We start from the raw sequence: 16,045 nt of genomic DNA on the forward strand, positions 1-16,045 counted from the left end.
CGACTGGAAGAACTTTGGTCTCGGCTGATTCCGTAAACAGGAAAGACTGAGACGATGGATGTTACCCAGCCGAAGCAGGAGCATCTCTTGGCCCTGAAAGGTACCGGCCCTCGCCTCTTACATATCTGTTCCCCGCCTGTTTCTTCCCCTGATTTCGACCTGGCCTGAGGCTTAGTAACTAAGGTATATCCGAAAAGGGCCAGGACGGAGAGAATTGTGTGTGGCGGGCAGAGATCCCACCTCACTTACCTTTTGGGATGCTTTCCTTAGGTACTGTTTTTAGAAGACTAAAGAGGTAGCCATGGTTTAGCTAAACCTGGTAGGAGTCAGCAGGTGAGGCTTGTGGGTGGTCCGCAGCTTATTTGGAGGAGCAGAGGTAACCTTTTTAAAAAAAATTAGTTCCATATTCTGACTGCTTATACAGTTCATTGAATAAAGATCTGGGAAACTGAAACGAACCCTTGTCAATTCTCCCAACTGTAAGAAACGTAGTTTTAACGTGGTTTTCCTTAAGGGAAAAACCCCCTATGAGACCCCAAAAATGGTCTCCTGTGGAAGACCCACAACAGAGACAAGTGTGAATCAATTTTAAAAGCTTTTATTTCGTACTTGCAAGGACGGGTGTCCTACCAGAAGGCAGACACACCCAACATGACATTGATACAGACTTTTATCCCCTAGCCTGACGCTATGATTCCCTCCCCTGCCTCCTGATTGGCCAGAGGCAGGGTTTACAATCTTATCCGAAGAACGTCTTAATGAAGTCCCATCCCTATTTAGATTTCTTATTACTTAATTCTACATTGCCCCATACCAATATTTATTATGTAAATATTAATTAAGCAGAATATCTTTAAAACACTCCCATTACGTCAAGCAAAGTAAAATTTCCCTATAATTCTGTCAAGCAAAAATCCCCATTTTATTATTAAAACCAATTTTGACCACAAACAAGTTTCATCTGTCTGTGTTCCAGATGGCCATCTTATCTTCTTCTATCCTTATGGGTGAAAACCCCCCTTCTACCTAGCAACGTCTTGCCTAAGGTCAATCTATGAAACAGTCATTTAAAACAATCTATTATTTAATTACTCCTCTTTACATCAAGCAAAGAAATAAAACCTCCTCTAAATTAGCCAAGCATGAGTCCTTTATCTATTTTAAAATTAAGTTTGTCTACAAAGCAAACAGAGCAGCTACAGCCTCATAGCTTGTGGTTAATCATATCCTGTTCAAAGAAAAAGTCCCTTTTCTTTTACTTGCCTCAGCTTCAGCCTCTGTAGAATATCTACTGCAACCTATCAATTGAGTAATTATTTATTTTGAACAATAAAATCACACATTTTATTTATCCTTAACATATCCTGAAAAAGCAACACATTATATGCATTTCTCTCACAACGTTTCTAGATTTCTTATAAATAAATAAATGAAACTGATCCATTCCCAAACTGTGGTCTGTGGACCACTGGTGCTCCATAAGCTTCATTCTAGTGGTCCACAGCATGTTTGTATTAAACATTCATATAGATCGTAACTGGAATTTTTTGCTTCTTTTATTTCTTAAATTGTATTTTATTGTATTACGAATTGAATTCTTTGGAATGCAAATTCTAATAGAATGAAATACAATAAAAATAAAAGAAGCAATAAAATACAATTAAAAATCATAAAGCATTTAGTATAGCATATTTAACATTAATATTGCTACACCTGGCAGAAAAAAATCATTGACTGGTCTGTCAAGAACATCAGGAAGTTTTAAGGGTCTGTGGGTAAAAAAAAACTTTAGGAACCACTGAAATATATATAATCACTTCCAGATCAGTGGTATGTGTGTTTTAACTACAGTTTTGTTGAAGGTTCTCTATTAGTGAGAACTACATTTCATAATGTATTGTGAAACGTTAAATTGGTAGGCTTTCCTTGTGCTTGTCCAGCTGAGCTAGGAGGGATAGTGTTAGTGCAGAACAAACATTCAGATGGGATGACATATAATCATTTCTAAACCAAGTGAGGCTGCTGCAAGACTATGGATGGCATATAGAGTACAATGCAACATGAGTGTTTTGAAAAAGGAGGGCCAACTATCTTCTTTTCAGCTCTGGTGTCCTGGTAAATGGAACATTCCCTTGAAAGAAGACATGTCAAAGCTTGGATATAATCTGCTCTTAAAGAGGGAATCCCTTAATCCTTCCAGTACACTTCATTCTTGGTGACACAGTTCCAGCTGTTTAGAAAAACATTTCTGCAATCTTAGTTTGAAGAATAATAATAATATAAAAGCTTAATGCAACTAGTTTGATATTTCTCCCCTCCCCTTTCCCTGAAGTCCTGGTTGTGTGACTTTACCATGAACATACTAGTTTGATGACTTTGAGTTTAGTACCAAAACTATATACATGGAAAGATTCCATGGAAAGAAAATGGGCAGTAAGAATTAGATATTGGAGAATCATAGTGGCTAAGCATTGATTAGGAGCCTGGTCTGGAACCTTCGTTATCTCCTATCTCTGTATTCCTCCAACGTCTGACAACTTGTGAGTCAGTAAGAAAGACAGTCTTTTTGAAATAGTTTTCTGTGGGAAAGTGAGAGTGTAGGGACATCATTACGCATGATTTCAATCAATTTCTGTAGGCAAAATTGCTTTTAAGGTATTTCATGGCAATATATGTTTTTGCAGGTTCAGCAAAGGGATGCATTTCTTTTTTTTTAAAAGTACTCAGTTTCAATAAAGATGCAAGTCAAGAAATACAATTAATGCAAGAAGGGAAAATGGACCAAATAAACAAAACACAAACTCAGGTGGATAACTCATGGTATAAATATGTAGCTGCAAGAAAAGAGGTAGATGCTACTGGAGAAACCTCTCCAGTTAGCAAGATACAGTGATAACTGATCAGTAAAGCATTCAACAGCCACTGCCTCTCTGCCTCCTTATGAAACTAGTTACACAGACTTGACCTATCATTAAAAATGTGCAATATTGCTCAGACATTTTTTCTTTACAGAATTCAGTAATCTTACGTTAATTGTGGGCTTAAGATCTGGTGGGGTGGCATATTCAATTCACTTCTTGCGTTTGGATGTAACACTAAACTACACAGTCTTCCATCTCCTTTCCTCCTCTGACATGGATAAAGTGATGTGCATCCTCTGTGTAGGATTTGACTTCCTGTCAGTTCATAATGCATTTGTGAATTTTTAAATTCACACATCCCAGGATATCTAATGGTAATAATTGAAATATGCATCTTTGCCGCTATGTCATGCTGTTTTTGAACACTCTTTCAAATATCATTTTTAAAATATATCTTTTGTAATTGCTGTTGGCCTCTAGTTTGAAACTTAAGTGATTTTTGCTCTTAGGTGTTTTTTTTTAATTAAAACACGTTATTTTTACCACCTGGGATAGCAAAGTGTTGTTGACAATGTATTGGTTTATGTGTCAATATTCAAAATCTAACTATGAATATGAAATATTTCAAACTTAGACGCTTAGCATAGTACCATAATGTTCAGAATATGTTGTGGATTCTGGAGGAAGTGTGGGTGCTAATCCTACCTCTTGATCTTTACAAATCCCTGCAAAGTATTTTTCCCCCTGTGGCTCATCGCTATGGGTACCAAGCTCAAAAAGGGTCCTGCAACTCTCCTTCCACTGGTTTTCTGAGCTCTCCCATTCTTGGAAGGAGGGATGTGACACAGGTGCCTTTAATCTTAGCAGCAGCCAGTAGATCTGGGATAACTTTACTAGAGAAACCTGGGACATATTTCTTTTAGTTGAACTTGTAGTAAAAATACCACTTTGTATTTACAATTACCTGTTCATATCATGCAGTATCAGGCAATTATACTGAGGCATTTATAGGTATAAAGATATATCATTCATAGTTACCTAAAATTGACACTAGGTACAGAAAGTACTTATACAGAAAGTTGAAGTTCTAAAAAACTGCAGAGCAAGAAGAAAAAGGGCCTTCAAAGGAAGGAGGGAAAGGTGTAGATTTATGGAAGAATGTTTGTCGAAGTTTAACACCTTTTATTCAAATTTCAAAATCCTTTTCAGGATGGCTTCTTATATCTGTGGCCCTCCAGATGTTGAAGGACTCTAACGTCCATCAACCTTGTCCAAAATGGCCAGTGGTCAGGCACAAAGGGAGTTGCAGGCCAACATCTAGAGAGCTACAGGCTAGCCAACCACGTCTTATAGGATTCGAATAGGCACCCTTTTGTGATATTGGGTCAGACTAGCACATTCTTCCAGGGACCCTCCTTTGAGACTTTTTTCTTTAGCCCCCCTGCTGTAAAACTGAGAAAACTGTTATAACTCTGCAAGGGTGGGGGACCCATTGAGATGGTCACCCTTGGAGATTTACAAAATCTGATGAATTCCTGAATGTTCTGAACGTCCCAAAAGACAACCTTCTTCCCTACAAGACCCTCTTGGGTGTTGAGATCGGGGGGGTGCTTTTGGTCATTCTGCCACCCTTGGAAGCTTGGGGTGGTGGTGGCCCGGGAGAGGGCATTCTCTGTGGCAGCCCCTAAGCTGTGAAACTCCCTCCCCACTGAGGTACATCTGGCAACTTCATTGTACAACTTTCAGCGAATGCTAAAGATACACCTCTTTACCCTGGCCTTTGACACCTGAGATGTATATTTTTAGGAGCCACCTTATTTTCTGTGATGTTGTTTAGATTGTTTTTAATTGTTTTAATTATATGTTTTAAAATTATTACAACCTGCCCTGAGACCTCTGGGTGAAGGGCCAGTAATAAATTCTAATCATCATCATCATCTTCCATTGTGACACCAATAGCATAGTCAGTACTGTCCAATATATAGTTGTAACCCCATGCATATGCACATACTTCAGATGTCTTCATGAACATAAATCATTTCTGTGAAGGAAATACATAATACAGGTAATGATCTTAAGGCCAATTTCAGCCCTCCCAGCTCCTCTTCCTGTTTTTCAATTATTATCCTACTATATTAACATTCCAGCTCAGCTATATTTTTCTCTTCTTAGAATTGTAAGCAACAGCTACTTTACTGCTGGATTGAAGCTTCCCACCTGTGACAAATAGCAGCTGGAGGAACTGTCACCAGGACCACAGTGTGGAAGTAAAAGAATTAATCCCCTCCCCCTTGCACTGCATTCGTGGTCTGGATTGTCCCTCTCCTGTGGCTGCTGTTTATTTATTTAGGTAATTTACAACCCACTGTTCATTAAAATCAATCCCAGAGCAGAGTACCGCATAAAACTATATAATACATAATAAAATTAAGAATCTGAAAAATCAAACCCCAACAGCAGTAAATCAGATTTACATCACAGTGCCACAAGAGTGACAAAACATCTCCAGTCAACTAATGAAATGCCTGGTTCAATAAAAAAATCTCTTTTCAAGATGCCTAAAAACCAATCAGTGTTTACGTCAGTTGAGTCTATGAGGGGAGGACATTCCTCAATCAGATGTCAGTGTACAGTTGGAAAAAGTAGTTGTGCAATGCCAAGCTATATGTTTAAGGTAATGTATTATTTGGCCTTCAAAGAAGTGTCTGAATATACAGACAGAGAAGGTTGGTACTGGAGCACAGCTCCTTTTCAGTGGGTGCATCTCACTTGTTTAATTTCTGTATAGGAGAAACCCCTGTAGCACTCTGGTTTGAACTTGAAGTAGTAGTAGAACCAGATGGCTTAGAGAAACAAAAAGCAGGTAATTAGGCTGGGAGGGGGTACTGTTTCCAGTAGCATTCATTTGCAGTGCATTACATCCGTTAACAAAATTTTCTAGCAAAAACTGGCTCACTATGATGACAAATTTTAGTGGGAAAAGCTGCTAGCGTATCTTATTACTTACAATACTTCTGCTGTAGGTCCTGTTTTCTTCTGAACTGCACAGCACACGACATGAAAATATTCTTTTTAAGTGACAACATCTTTAGTGATGAAGCTGTCATCCAAGGAATTTTAAAATAAAAATGTGGATTTCTGTTGTACAAGCATGGAGGTTGTTCTGCACTATCGAGCATGGCAAAGGGATCCCACAGCATTGCAAAAAATCACAGAAGAAGCACTGAAGGAATTTCCTGTTCGGAAGCTTCCTAGCTTCATATCCTGGTTTCCAAATGACTTGTGCAAACTTCCCCTCAAGCCTAAAAGAAAGTCTCCAGTTATTTCTGCTGAAGAAGTAGAACAAGTGAAGCGACATTTTGCAGCCCTAGAAACTCTTTGCAGCTCCCCATCTTATGACTGTACTGAAGGACTTGAGGAATTTCATCCTGATATAAAAGCTGGAGAGTCTTTACAAGCCGAGCTTGAAAAAAATGATGTGAGCAATTTGGGAAAGCAATCAGCAAATTGCAAACAGAAGCTGAGGAGGTCTTGGAGTGTATCTGTTCCCAACTCTAAGCTCAAAAACAAGATTCTCCCTTTATCTAGAGAACTGCAGAGCACTTTAGAAAAATTAAAGCTACATGCATTCTATAGAGCACAGTGGATAATTGAACCATCTACTATTAATAATCAAACATTGGAGGACGTTTGGGTAAAGATCAACACAATGATCAAACACAAGGAACTTCCATCTTGTAATGCTATGATCCAGAGATGTGAGGGGCAGATTTCAGTTTTCTGTGACATACTGTACTGTGAACATGTTGCCAACAACCTTAGAGAAAAATTAAATCTTAAGGGGAAAATAAATTTATTTGTGCACAAATATGGAATCATACACAGTTTGTAACTTTAAGCCAGAACAAAACAATGCTATTTTCTGTGAAATGTTCTATTTTAAATAGTTTTAAAAACTTTTAAAATTAGTGATGAGGAGCAGGCAGGATCCTACCTAGCTTATTCTAGGTATTTCTCATTCTGCATGACTAGAAATGCCAACATTTTGTTTTATGGAACACTAGATGCACTCCTTTGTTGCTTTCTGCATATTGATGAAATACCTTTGTTGAAACGTATTAAATAAACTTGTGTTTTTACATGTATTTTATATTTTTGTGTGTACTGAATTGTGGTAGCCTATGGCTCAAGCAATCTCACTAAATGCACTCCTTGTAGCCTTCTTTCTTCATGTGAAGAGATCTAGTGCTAGTGTCCATCATCTAGCAATGCTTCTGAACTGTAGTAAGCCATGTCACCTGTGGATGTACCTTTTTGATTAGAGGACTGACTTTTTAAAAATGTATAGATTCAGTGAAAATTGGAGGCAAACCCAGGACATCTTCTCAAGCAAACTGACTGGATTGTGCTTTGTTCTAAGTTCTCAAAGTCTGACTACTTCTCTTATAAGAGGAATACCCCTTGTAATAGTAATGCATTGAAAGAATTGACTTCCCACATCTGTTGTTATCTCATTTGTATTTGAAATTATTTGTCTAGAACTACTGAACAATAAAGGCAAAGGCTGTTGTGTCTGAGTAATAATTCCTCAAATTTAATTATATGAGATCCATCATACTGATACTTCCCATTTTGTGTGTTTGGCCTATGTTTGATTACTATTATTTATTATTAGATTTATTAGTCGCTTGATACCCAAAGATCTCCAAACCACTTACACAATATTATAACAAAATAAATAAAACAGACTATATAAACAACAAAACAATAGCAATACGGCCCACACACAGCCACAGGAAGGTTTGGCAGCATATTAAAAACAAAACATATCAATCTATCAAATGTCTGGGAGAAAAGTTACTTCACTGAAAAGATGTCAATGACAGCACCATGCGGACCTCACTGGGGAGCATATTCCTCAGATGGGAAGCCACAACTGAAAAGGCCCTCTCTATAGCTCATAATTGTCAGTGATGGCAGCAAGTATGAAAGCTGAGCTGTTTCCTGTTGTTGTACTGGCTATTATGCTCGCTAAAGAGCAAAGACTTCTGTGTATTCTTAGTCCTTTAGAATATGTCTGCAATCTAAACATGGTTATTTGGAACTAATTTCTATTGCAATCAATAGAATTTGCAGTCAGTAGAATTCTATTGCAGTCAATACATTGGGGTGGTAATGAGTAAGTTTTACACTTTGTGCCATCTTAGTTCATCCTATATTTACATTTGTGTCTTTTGTAAAACACCCTCATACATAAATTCTTCTTGTTGGAGAACCTCTGACTTTGGTAGAACTCCACAGGAGTGTCTGATTGCCATCTGTATCTCTTGAGAACTAGAAAAAGTCAACAGAATCTTTTTTTTGTAAGTTCATAAACCTAGACAATTAACTTTTAAGCTGCATCAGTTCTTAGTTAAATTGGTTTCATTAATGCTAATATAAAGGGGGTTTGAACCATCTGAACAAAGCCCACCTGAGCAAGTGGTTGAGCATGGCTCTAAGAATTTTTTAAAATTTGCATTACTTTTTCTCTGATTGAGTCATCTGGCATCTTGAAGACTTTCTTGGAGGAGAGTTCGAGGTGGGGGTAGTTGAAGCCCTGGCAAGTTTCTGCTATCCCACCTCAGTATCTCTCCATTTCAATGAATGGGGAAGATAGTGATTAATTGGTACTTACCTTAGAAGAACAACATCCAGGGGGAGTCAATAGTCCTTTGGATCAAACAAGAGTACCTACAAAAAGTACTCTCAACATAGCTGGATTAGGACTAAGGTGGTTATAAGTGTTGTGTTTTGTTAGAAAGATTTTTGCAAGCTTCAATAATCATCCTAAAACTTAAAACTTTTATTTCAATACTTTTAGTGGTGGTGGTGGATTGTGGTTATGCATGCTTTGTCTTTGCTCAGGTATCCACACAAATGGACACATGCTGCATTTCTAGTTGTTTGCACATTATACCCAATTTCATTTTCTTGTGAGGCTCAGTACGGGCACAAAAAGTGGAATATAAGCAGAAACCACTGAAATGATTGTATTTTCCATGCTTTGATTTGACATTGGATTGTAGTAGTTACCAATAAGCCACTGAAATTCATTACCATTCTTTTTAAAAAATACGTTGCAATATATTGGGGCACTCTACATTCTGAAAGTTACAACCTTTATATTAAACAACCCCAAACACTTCCAAGTCTTATCAGGACTTCAGGCATTCAAGGACAATCCCATCAGTAACAATACTCATATGATCTCCTGATCACTCTGAATCAAAAGTAACTCATTGCACCTCCAACTCATTCCCATAACCTACTTCAGAAACAGGAGCTGAACAATGTCTCAGTTTCACATCACTCCCACCAACATCCCATCTTCTCCACATACATGAACATTATTTAAAACATGAATTATTGGTACTGGGTATCTGAAAAGCTGGCTATTCCTATACTTATCTATTTGAAGTTGGAATGTTTTTTGTGAGAGACCGTGCTCTAAGTGCTCCTGCCCTCAGAGGTTAGATGGGTGTAAGTTGCAGTTAGGGCTTTGGTGCCCTGGTTACAGAATGCTCTTCTCAAAGGTTCTTGGCAGATCCCTAGACTAGAAGCCTTTAGGTACCAGTGAAGACAACTTTATTCTTCCAAGTCCTTAATTACTGATGGTTTAATTCTGTCTTTATTGTTTAAAGCTGTCTTACTGGCTTCATTTATTTTGTTATATGTTTAAATTGATTTTTTTAAATCTTTTGTTAGCCACCTTTTGCAGTCGTGTGGGGAAAGGTGGGATAAAATATTTTAAATAAATATTCTCTAAGATGAACAAGATGGCCAACATAAAATTTCCTGTAGTAGCTCTGCTTCACACATGTTCTACTTGAATTGCCTTTGTAATATCTCTCTAGCAGTGGGAACTACGTTGCAGGGTGAGGGAGATCCCATGTTCAGGTAAATGCACAAGATAACTCCCATTTTATTTGCTAACTTCTACCCTGTGTCATGGGAGTAGAAGGAAGTGATTTTGTCAGATATGCTAGCCTTAACTCCGACAGAATGCCAGGGATGAAGTAATATGTGAACAAGCACTATGATTTTTATTTTGAAGTTAAAGAAGTTGAGCTTGTGAAATTGTAATGATTAATGTGGAATTTGCTTTCTAAATTCACAGTAATGAGGTTGACCAAGCCTACTTTGTTCACCAATATCCCTGTGACCTGTGAAGAGAGAGACTTGCCAGGTAAATTATGTTTCAGTGTTAAATAATACTTAGTAGCTTAGATTTACGTTCTGAAGGCAGTTTGTTTATTTAAAAAGTCAATGCACATCTGAAAAAGCTTGAATTCTGAGAAGAAATGAAACAGTTTCCATTGAATTTAGATCTAGGTAGAATGAAACAGTTTTGATTTAATTTTTCTCTCTTCATTAGGTAGAATCTCAGTATTCACTGTGAAAGAAGAAGGAACCATTTTTGCAAAAATGAAACCATCTGCAAATGCAAATATAGGTCTAAATGCTTTAATTTGATACATGGTATCAAATTAGGCTTTCATTCCTGAAATATTCCATCAATTTTAATCCCAAACAGCAATTCAAACCGCAGCCTGGAACAGCAGGGCAGAGCAGTGGATCTGCTGCTGCATCCAAAGCCCTGCCATTTGCACTGGCCAGGATGGAAGAGGACAGCTCTTCTTTTTTTGCTGTGCCAGCTCCAGCAGTTTTGGATTCAAAACTTTTTGGTGCCCCACACCCAAGCTTCCCATTTCAGGGCTGGCTCCTGCTGCAGGAGGATTGCTAGCAGCAGCTTTTCATCCTCCAGAGCAAAGCTTTGAGTCCCTGCAGCAGTGAAAGCTCCCACCACCCCCAGCAGGGACCCCCAGCAGTGCTTCTCTCCATCAGCAGAAGCTAGTGGGAATACACCTATGCGCTGTTCTAAGGCCCTCCACCCATCAACATGGCAGGTGTGTGTGTGTTAGGATGCACTGTGCAGCTAACAAGAAGTTAAAAACTCAATAATGTGAAACCATTGAAGAGTCTCATCACTGTGCAGATACATGAACACTTCAAATCTCTTTTTCAAACTGGAGAAGAAAGAAGCTTAACATGGCTATTTCTTCCAAAGATAGCAAATATGTTGCTGTTGGACGTTCAACTGTTCTTCCTTTTTTTAACAGTAAGATTTATGGAACAATTAAAAGTTACAATCTACTGAAATCATTACATGGTTGTGTAGAATTCCGCCATTTAGAATGACAAAAAATTTAAATGTTCTTCTAACAACGAATGTCACTTTCTAGTTGTATGTTAACTAACATTTCATACACAATTTTAAGTAAATTTAATTAAAAGCTAGCAACAAATATATTGAAATGTTTACTCAACTGATGGCACTAAATGTAGTGGGCCTGACAGATAATTTTATATTACTACAGGAGATCTATTTAACCAGTTAATGAAAGATGATCCTTCCACTGTAAAAGGAGCAGAAACATTAATGCTTGGGGAAATGTTGACTTTGCCTCAGAATTTTGGGTAAGAACTGCATATAGAACTGTAGATTTATTGAGATAATAGTGTCGTGTACAGGATCAAAGGATAATCTTAATCTTGTAAATCCCAATGATTTCAATGGTACTTGTTTCCAAGTAAGTGCTCTTCGTCCTGCAGCCGAAACCCATCGTCCTTGTCCTTTCTTTATCCTTCCTATGGATAAAGCATACCATTCCCTTGACTTCTTTTTTGCAGTCACAAATTGTTTGCAAGTGCCTCTCATGTTGCTGTATTGCAGTAGTCATGTCTAGGGTTAGGAAGCCATATATCATGATTTCTAACTTTGAATCGGTAGTATGTCTGAGTAAACAGTCATGATGGGATTTTAATCCTCCTGTTAAATGGAATTGGTGAGGAAAAAGTAAAGCTAGCAACTATCAGATTCTGAACATTCACATTCAGGCACGACGGTGATTCTCTTGAAAATCCAAAGTTGTGCATTTCAATGACTAACTGGGATGTAAGAAGAGCCCTTCTGAGTTTGACCAAACCTATCTAGTCTAGCATTGCTTTTTCCACAGTGATCAGTCAGAGGTCTATGGAAGGCCTAGAAGCAGAACCAGTAATGTAGTGGCAAATTCAGAAGTGCAGGGTCCCTTCATGATAGTCATAGCCATGCACACTCCCCCTTTTTTCTTTTGCTGCTGGGTTGAGAATGAGATCCTTTGTCAATGCCTTCCCCCACAACAGCAGATGCCTGTAGGAGCCAATCAGCATGAAAGGGGAGAGTGTTAGCTACTGAAAAGAGGCTTCTTAGTGACTCACCTCCTTTCACTCTGATTGGCTCCAATCAGCAGGAAAGGAGAAAGAAGCAAGTAAGAAAACTCTTCTTAGTGGCTAGCATATTCCCCTATCATGCTGATTGCCTCGTAGGACACTAGAGACATTGGGACCCTTCTCCCAAAAAAGTAAATGGGCTAAGACCTCCTGAGACCCTAACATGACTACACCCCTGAGCAGAACTTAACAGCAGTTCTCTCCCGCTGTTGATTCCCCATGCAGCAACTGGTGTTCAGAGGAATATTGTCTCTGAACTGTAAGGCAACATATAGCCATTATGACTAGTCACCATTGTTATCCTTATCTTCCATAAATTTGCCTAATCCCCTTTTAAAACCTGGACAACACAAACGCACCCATCCTGAACTGCCTGCCCTAGTTACCTCAGTTTTATTTTCAATTTGTCTGTCCTTGTTCAGCACTCTGCTGGGGCTAGACTCTATCTTAAGCACCGCATCCACAGGTTTGTCTTCGGAACTCTTTATTCATTCCAAGGCAGTGCCTGCAATATCATTAATGCTGGAAGATGCAGAAGAGGAATTCCATGAATGTGGCTTTCATGGTGCTATAACAGAAATCTATGCAGCTGTTAAAAGTAAACAATAATATATTTTAGACATGTATGTCTTTTTTGAAGCAATGGTTTTAACAGTATTCTTTTCTCCTCTCTTCTTTGAACAGAAACATATTCTTAGGAGAGACATTTTCCAGCTATATTAGCGTACATAATGACAGTCACCAAGTGGTAAAAGATATTTTAGTAAAGGTATGTCATCTAGCTTCAAGTCTGTGTATTAAGACAATTTATCAGTTATAAGTGTTTCTAGTCATCATTGTCAACAAATTTAATGTACTAGCCATTGGCCTGATAGTGTTAAAATATATATTCCATTGTATACAATAGAACAAAAATAGATAATACAATAATGAAATGAATATGATTATGTAGAACATTTGATACAATACAGCAAAATCCAATTTAAGCTGAAATTAACTAGGAACACTCTTAAAACTCTTGAACATGATGCTTCACTAGTTCTTTCTCCTCAGAGTTTCCTTGCAGCTAAAGCATATAGTGCTGTTCTATATTTTATATATAGGTAAGCATCTTCTAACAGAAAGCAGATAATTTCATGTTCAGAGAAGGTTATTAGGCTAGAGAAAACATTTCTCAGGAATTTTTCCCTTGGGCCATCATATAAAGGGCAATGTTTCTAATCCACAAATATTTTTCAGTGAACCAGGGTGACAACAACAAAACAACAAAAACAGGGTTGCTTGCAAAAGTAACAGGAAAAACTGTAAGGGCATATTTTTTCTGTTCATAATTTTATTTTATTTTATTGCTAAATATTTTTAAGGCAAAGGCTAAAAGTAGCTTTGCTCTGCCCTTTTGCTACCCTCTCAAAGTATAATCTACTGGAAAGGTCTACTGTTATAAACACCATAGTTTAAGCGTGAATGTTTTGCTTCAGCAATGTTTGTACATCTTCCTGATGGATTGTTCCCAGATTTTGAATGAATGCCTTGGGAAAGATGGCTTGTAAAATCAATTAGAGCAAGTAGCTATTTTTAATCATCAAAACCATTTAACAACCTCCGTTGTGCAGCTGGTGTTGGAACAGCCACCTCTTTTTTTGGATATAACTACTCAATCTACTGATACATTTAATTCTGGATGTCTGGCTTCTGGAACTGACTGTTACCTGATTTCATAAGAACTACAGTAAGGCAGATGTTGTTACTCAGCCGTTAGTGTACCAAACTTTGGCTAGGAAAACCTAGATTTCATATCACAGATGAGCCATATAGTTACAGGATGGCCTTGGTGTCTCTTGAGTATTTATTTCATTTGTGAGATGTGAAGATGAGAACTGCCTTAGGATTTACCTATCTATAGCACTGTGAACCTTTGCACAAGCATTATGCAAACAGTGCAAGTGGCTATTTTCCTTCTGCACTTTGGGCCAGCCCATTGGGTACAATTCCCCATGCAGTGTTGCAAAGCAATTCCTTTCAGTGGATCTTTTAAAGTTCATCTGCTCTTTTATTGAACAGTTTACTCTGCTTTTGTTCTTAATGCCAAGGCTGACCTACAGACAAGTTCGCAGCGTTTAAACCTTTCGGCCTCTAGTGCTGCAGTGGCAGAACTCAAACAAGACTGTTGCATCGATGACGTAATCCACCATGAAGTAAAGGAAATAGGGACACACATGTAAGACACCTAATACTTTCCCCAAGACTTAGGGTTGTGTCCAGTAGTGGCTGGAAACACAAACAGTTCAGCATCCAAAGAACCACAAAGAAAGAGAAAAATAATTCCAAAATGCTGACATAAAATTTATTTCTCAGAGAAGTCCAATGCATTTCAGCCTCTAGCATGTGGGGCCTTCATCGGGATAAAATTGTCTGTAGAGATCTCTAATAGCAAAAATGCTTTAAAAATTGCCATTTAAGCATTGCTATAAGAGAGATCTACAGACAATTTTATTCCCTGACAAGGGCCCAATATACTTGAAACACGTTGGGCTTCCTAAGAAATAAATTTTCTCTCAGCATTTTGGGATTTTTGTCTCTTTCTTTGTGGTTCAGTGGTGGCTGGTAGAAGGCAGGGCACCTGGCTTTTGCTGACCCACCCGATGCATCCCCCTGTACTTGCCAAAAGAACCCACCCTATTCTTGTGACTGAAATGTGTTTTAATTCTTTTTAATATTTTATTTTAGATTTTGTAACCCTCCCTAGGACCTATTGGTGAAGGGTGGGAAATATAAATAATTATCCATTATATGTATGTATATATATATATAAAGCCTTTTCTAGTATATAGAAGTTGATAGAGGGGATTACTGAAAACGGGGTACCATGCGTTAATGAAAACGCTTCCACTAGTGCAAAGCCATCATTGGATACAGCCTTCCTAATTTTTGCCGTTTTGAAAATAATTTACCAAATGTATTCACAATTCTAAAGGTGATACATTGCAAATTTGTATTGTTTACTCCTCCCACCCACCCCCCAAAAAAATCCCAGCCCTGGAAAGGCATACAAGACTGAAAAGTAGCTGAAACCCATTAAACCATTTGTCTCTTTCAGTTTGGTGTGTGCGGTAAGCTACACCACACAGACAGGTGAGAAGATGTACTTCAGAAAGTTCTTCAAATTTCAGGTATTAAACTGACATGGCTGGTAGTGTGACAGTAATTGAAGATAACCTCCTCTTTTCTATCTCTATCTCTTCTGTCCTGATCACCCGCCAGCCAAGGCTTTTAACTTTGCCCAGAATATATCTAGGGTAAAGTGGGAGGGTGGGAGGATTTTTAGGTTTTCTTGAATGTTAGGTTTGTCTGTACTAGTTTACCTCACATCAGTGCTGGGATGAAGTACAAGAAAGATAATATGATTCAAAGCAAATACACTGTAAGCAACATTTTATTTATGCATTTTATTTAATAACATTTTATCACTTACCCAGGGCAAAAAATCATCCCAAGGTAGCTTACAAAACATTAAAATGAAGAAACAACTCAAATACAAATAAAACAATTTAAAATGCCATTTACAAAAATTGGTAACAGCTAACAATCATCAATAAAACACTACATGAAACAAACATTTAAAGTCCACTTAGAGGCAGATACATACTATACATGGCCATATATCAGGTGTGGTGAATCTTTGGCCCTCCAGATGTTGCTGAACAACAACTCCCATCTTCCTGGCCATTGGCTATGCTTACTAGGGCTGATGGGGAGTTGTGGTTCAGAAACATCTGGAGGGCCAAAGGTTCTTCATCCATGCCATATTATACTAGCTTAGGGACAGAATTCTAGATATGTGTCTCTGGGTGTGCACCAGTCTGATAGAC

At 38.0% G+C, this 16,045-nt stretch overlaps 2 protein-coding genes across 6 annotated transcripts in view; both read left to right on the plus strand.

Annotated features, from left to right (window-relative positions):
- The window catches only part of TRAPPC13 (trafficking protein particle complex subunit 13), a 31,159-nt gene that overhangs the window by 549 nt on the left and 14,565 nt on the right, over positions 1 to 16,045 (plus strand). For 4 of the 5 annotated variants that reach the window (XM_061619276.1, XM_061619285.1, XM_061619292.1 and 1 more), the window contains exons 1-6: positions 9 to 100; positions 10,021 to 10,089; positions 11,282 to 11,381; positions 12,861 to 12,945; positions 14,267 to 14,394; positions 15,274 to 15,346. In XM_061619276.1, the coding sequence (XP_061475260.1) occupies positions 55 to 100; positions 10,021 to 10,089; positions 11,282 to 11,381; positions 12,861 to 12,945; positions 14,267 to 14,394; positions 15,274 to 15,346 (501 nt within the window). In that variant the 5' untranslated portion in view covers positions 9 to 54. Of the gene's footprint in view, positions 1 to 8; positions 101 to 10,020; positions 10,090 to 11,281; positions 11,382 to 12,860; positions 12,946 to 14,266; positions 14,395 to 15,273; positions 15,347 to 16,045 lie in introns of those variants that run through there. The other variant, XM_061619306.1, reaches the window with a different exon arrangement.
- Positions 22 to 7,412, plus strand: SHLD3 (shieldin complex subunit 3). The gene is made up of 2 exons (XM_061619319.1): positions 22 to 100; positions 5,885 to 7,412. The coding sequence occupies exon 2, from the start codon at positions 6,013 to 6,015 to the stop codon at positions 6,751 to 6,753; it is 741 nt and encodes a 246-aa protein (XP_061475303.1). The 5' UTR covers positions 22 to 100; positions 5,885 to 6,012; the 3' UTR covers positions 6,754 to 7,412.

The sequence above is a fragment of the Rhineura floridana genome, chromosome 1 (assembly GCF_030035675.1).
Source record: "Rhineura floridana isolate rRhiFlo1 chromosome 1, rRhiFlo1.hap2, whole genome shotgun sequence".
In the NCBI taxonomy this organism is placed as follows: Eukaryota; Metazoa; Chordata; class Lepidosauria; order Squamata; family Rhineuridae; genus Rhineura; species Rhineura floridana.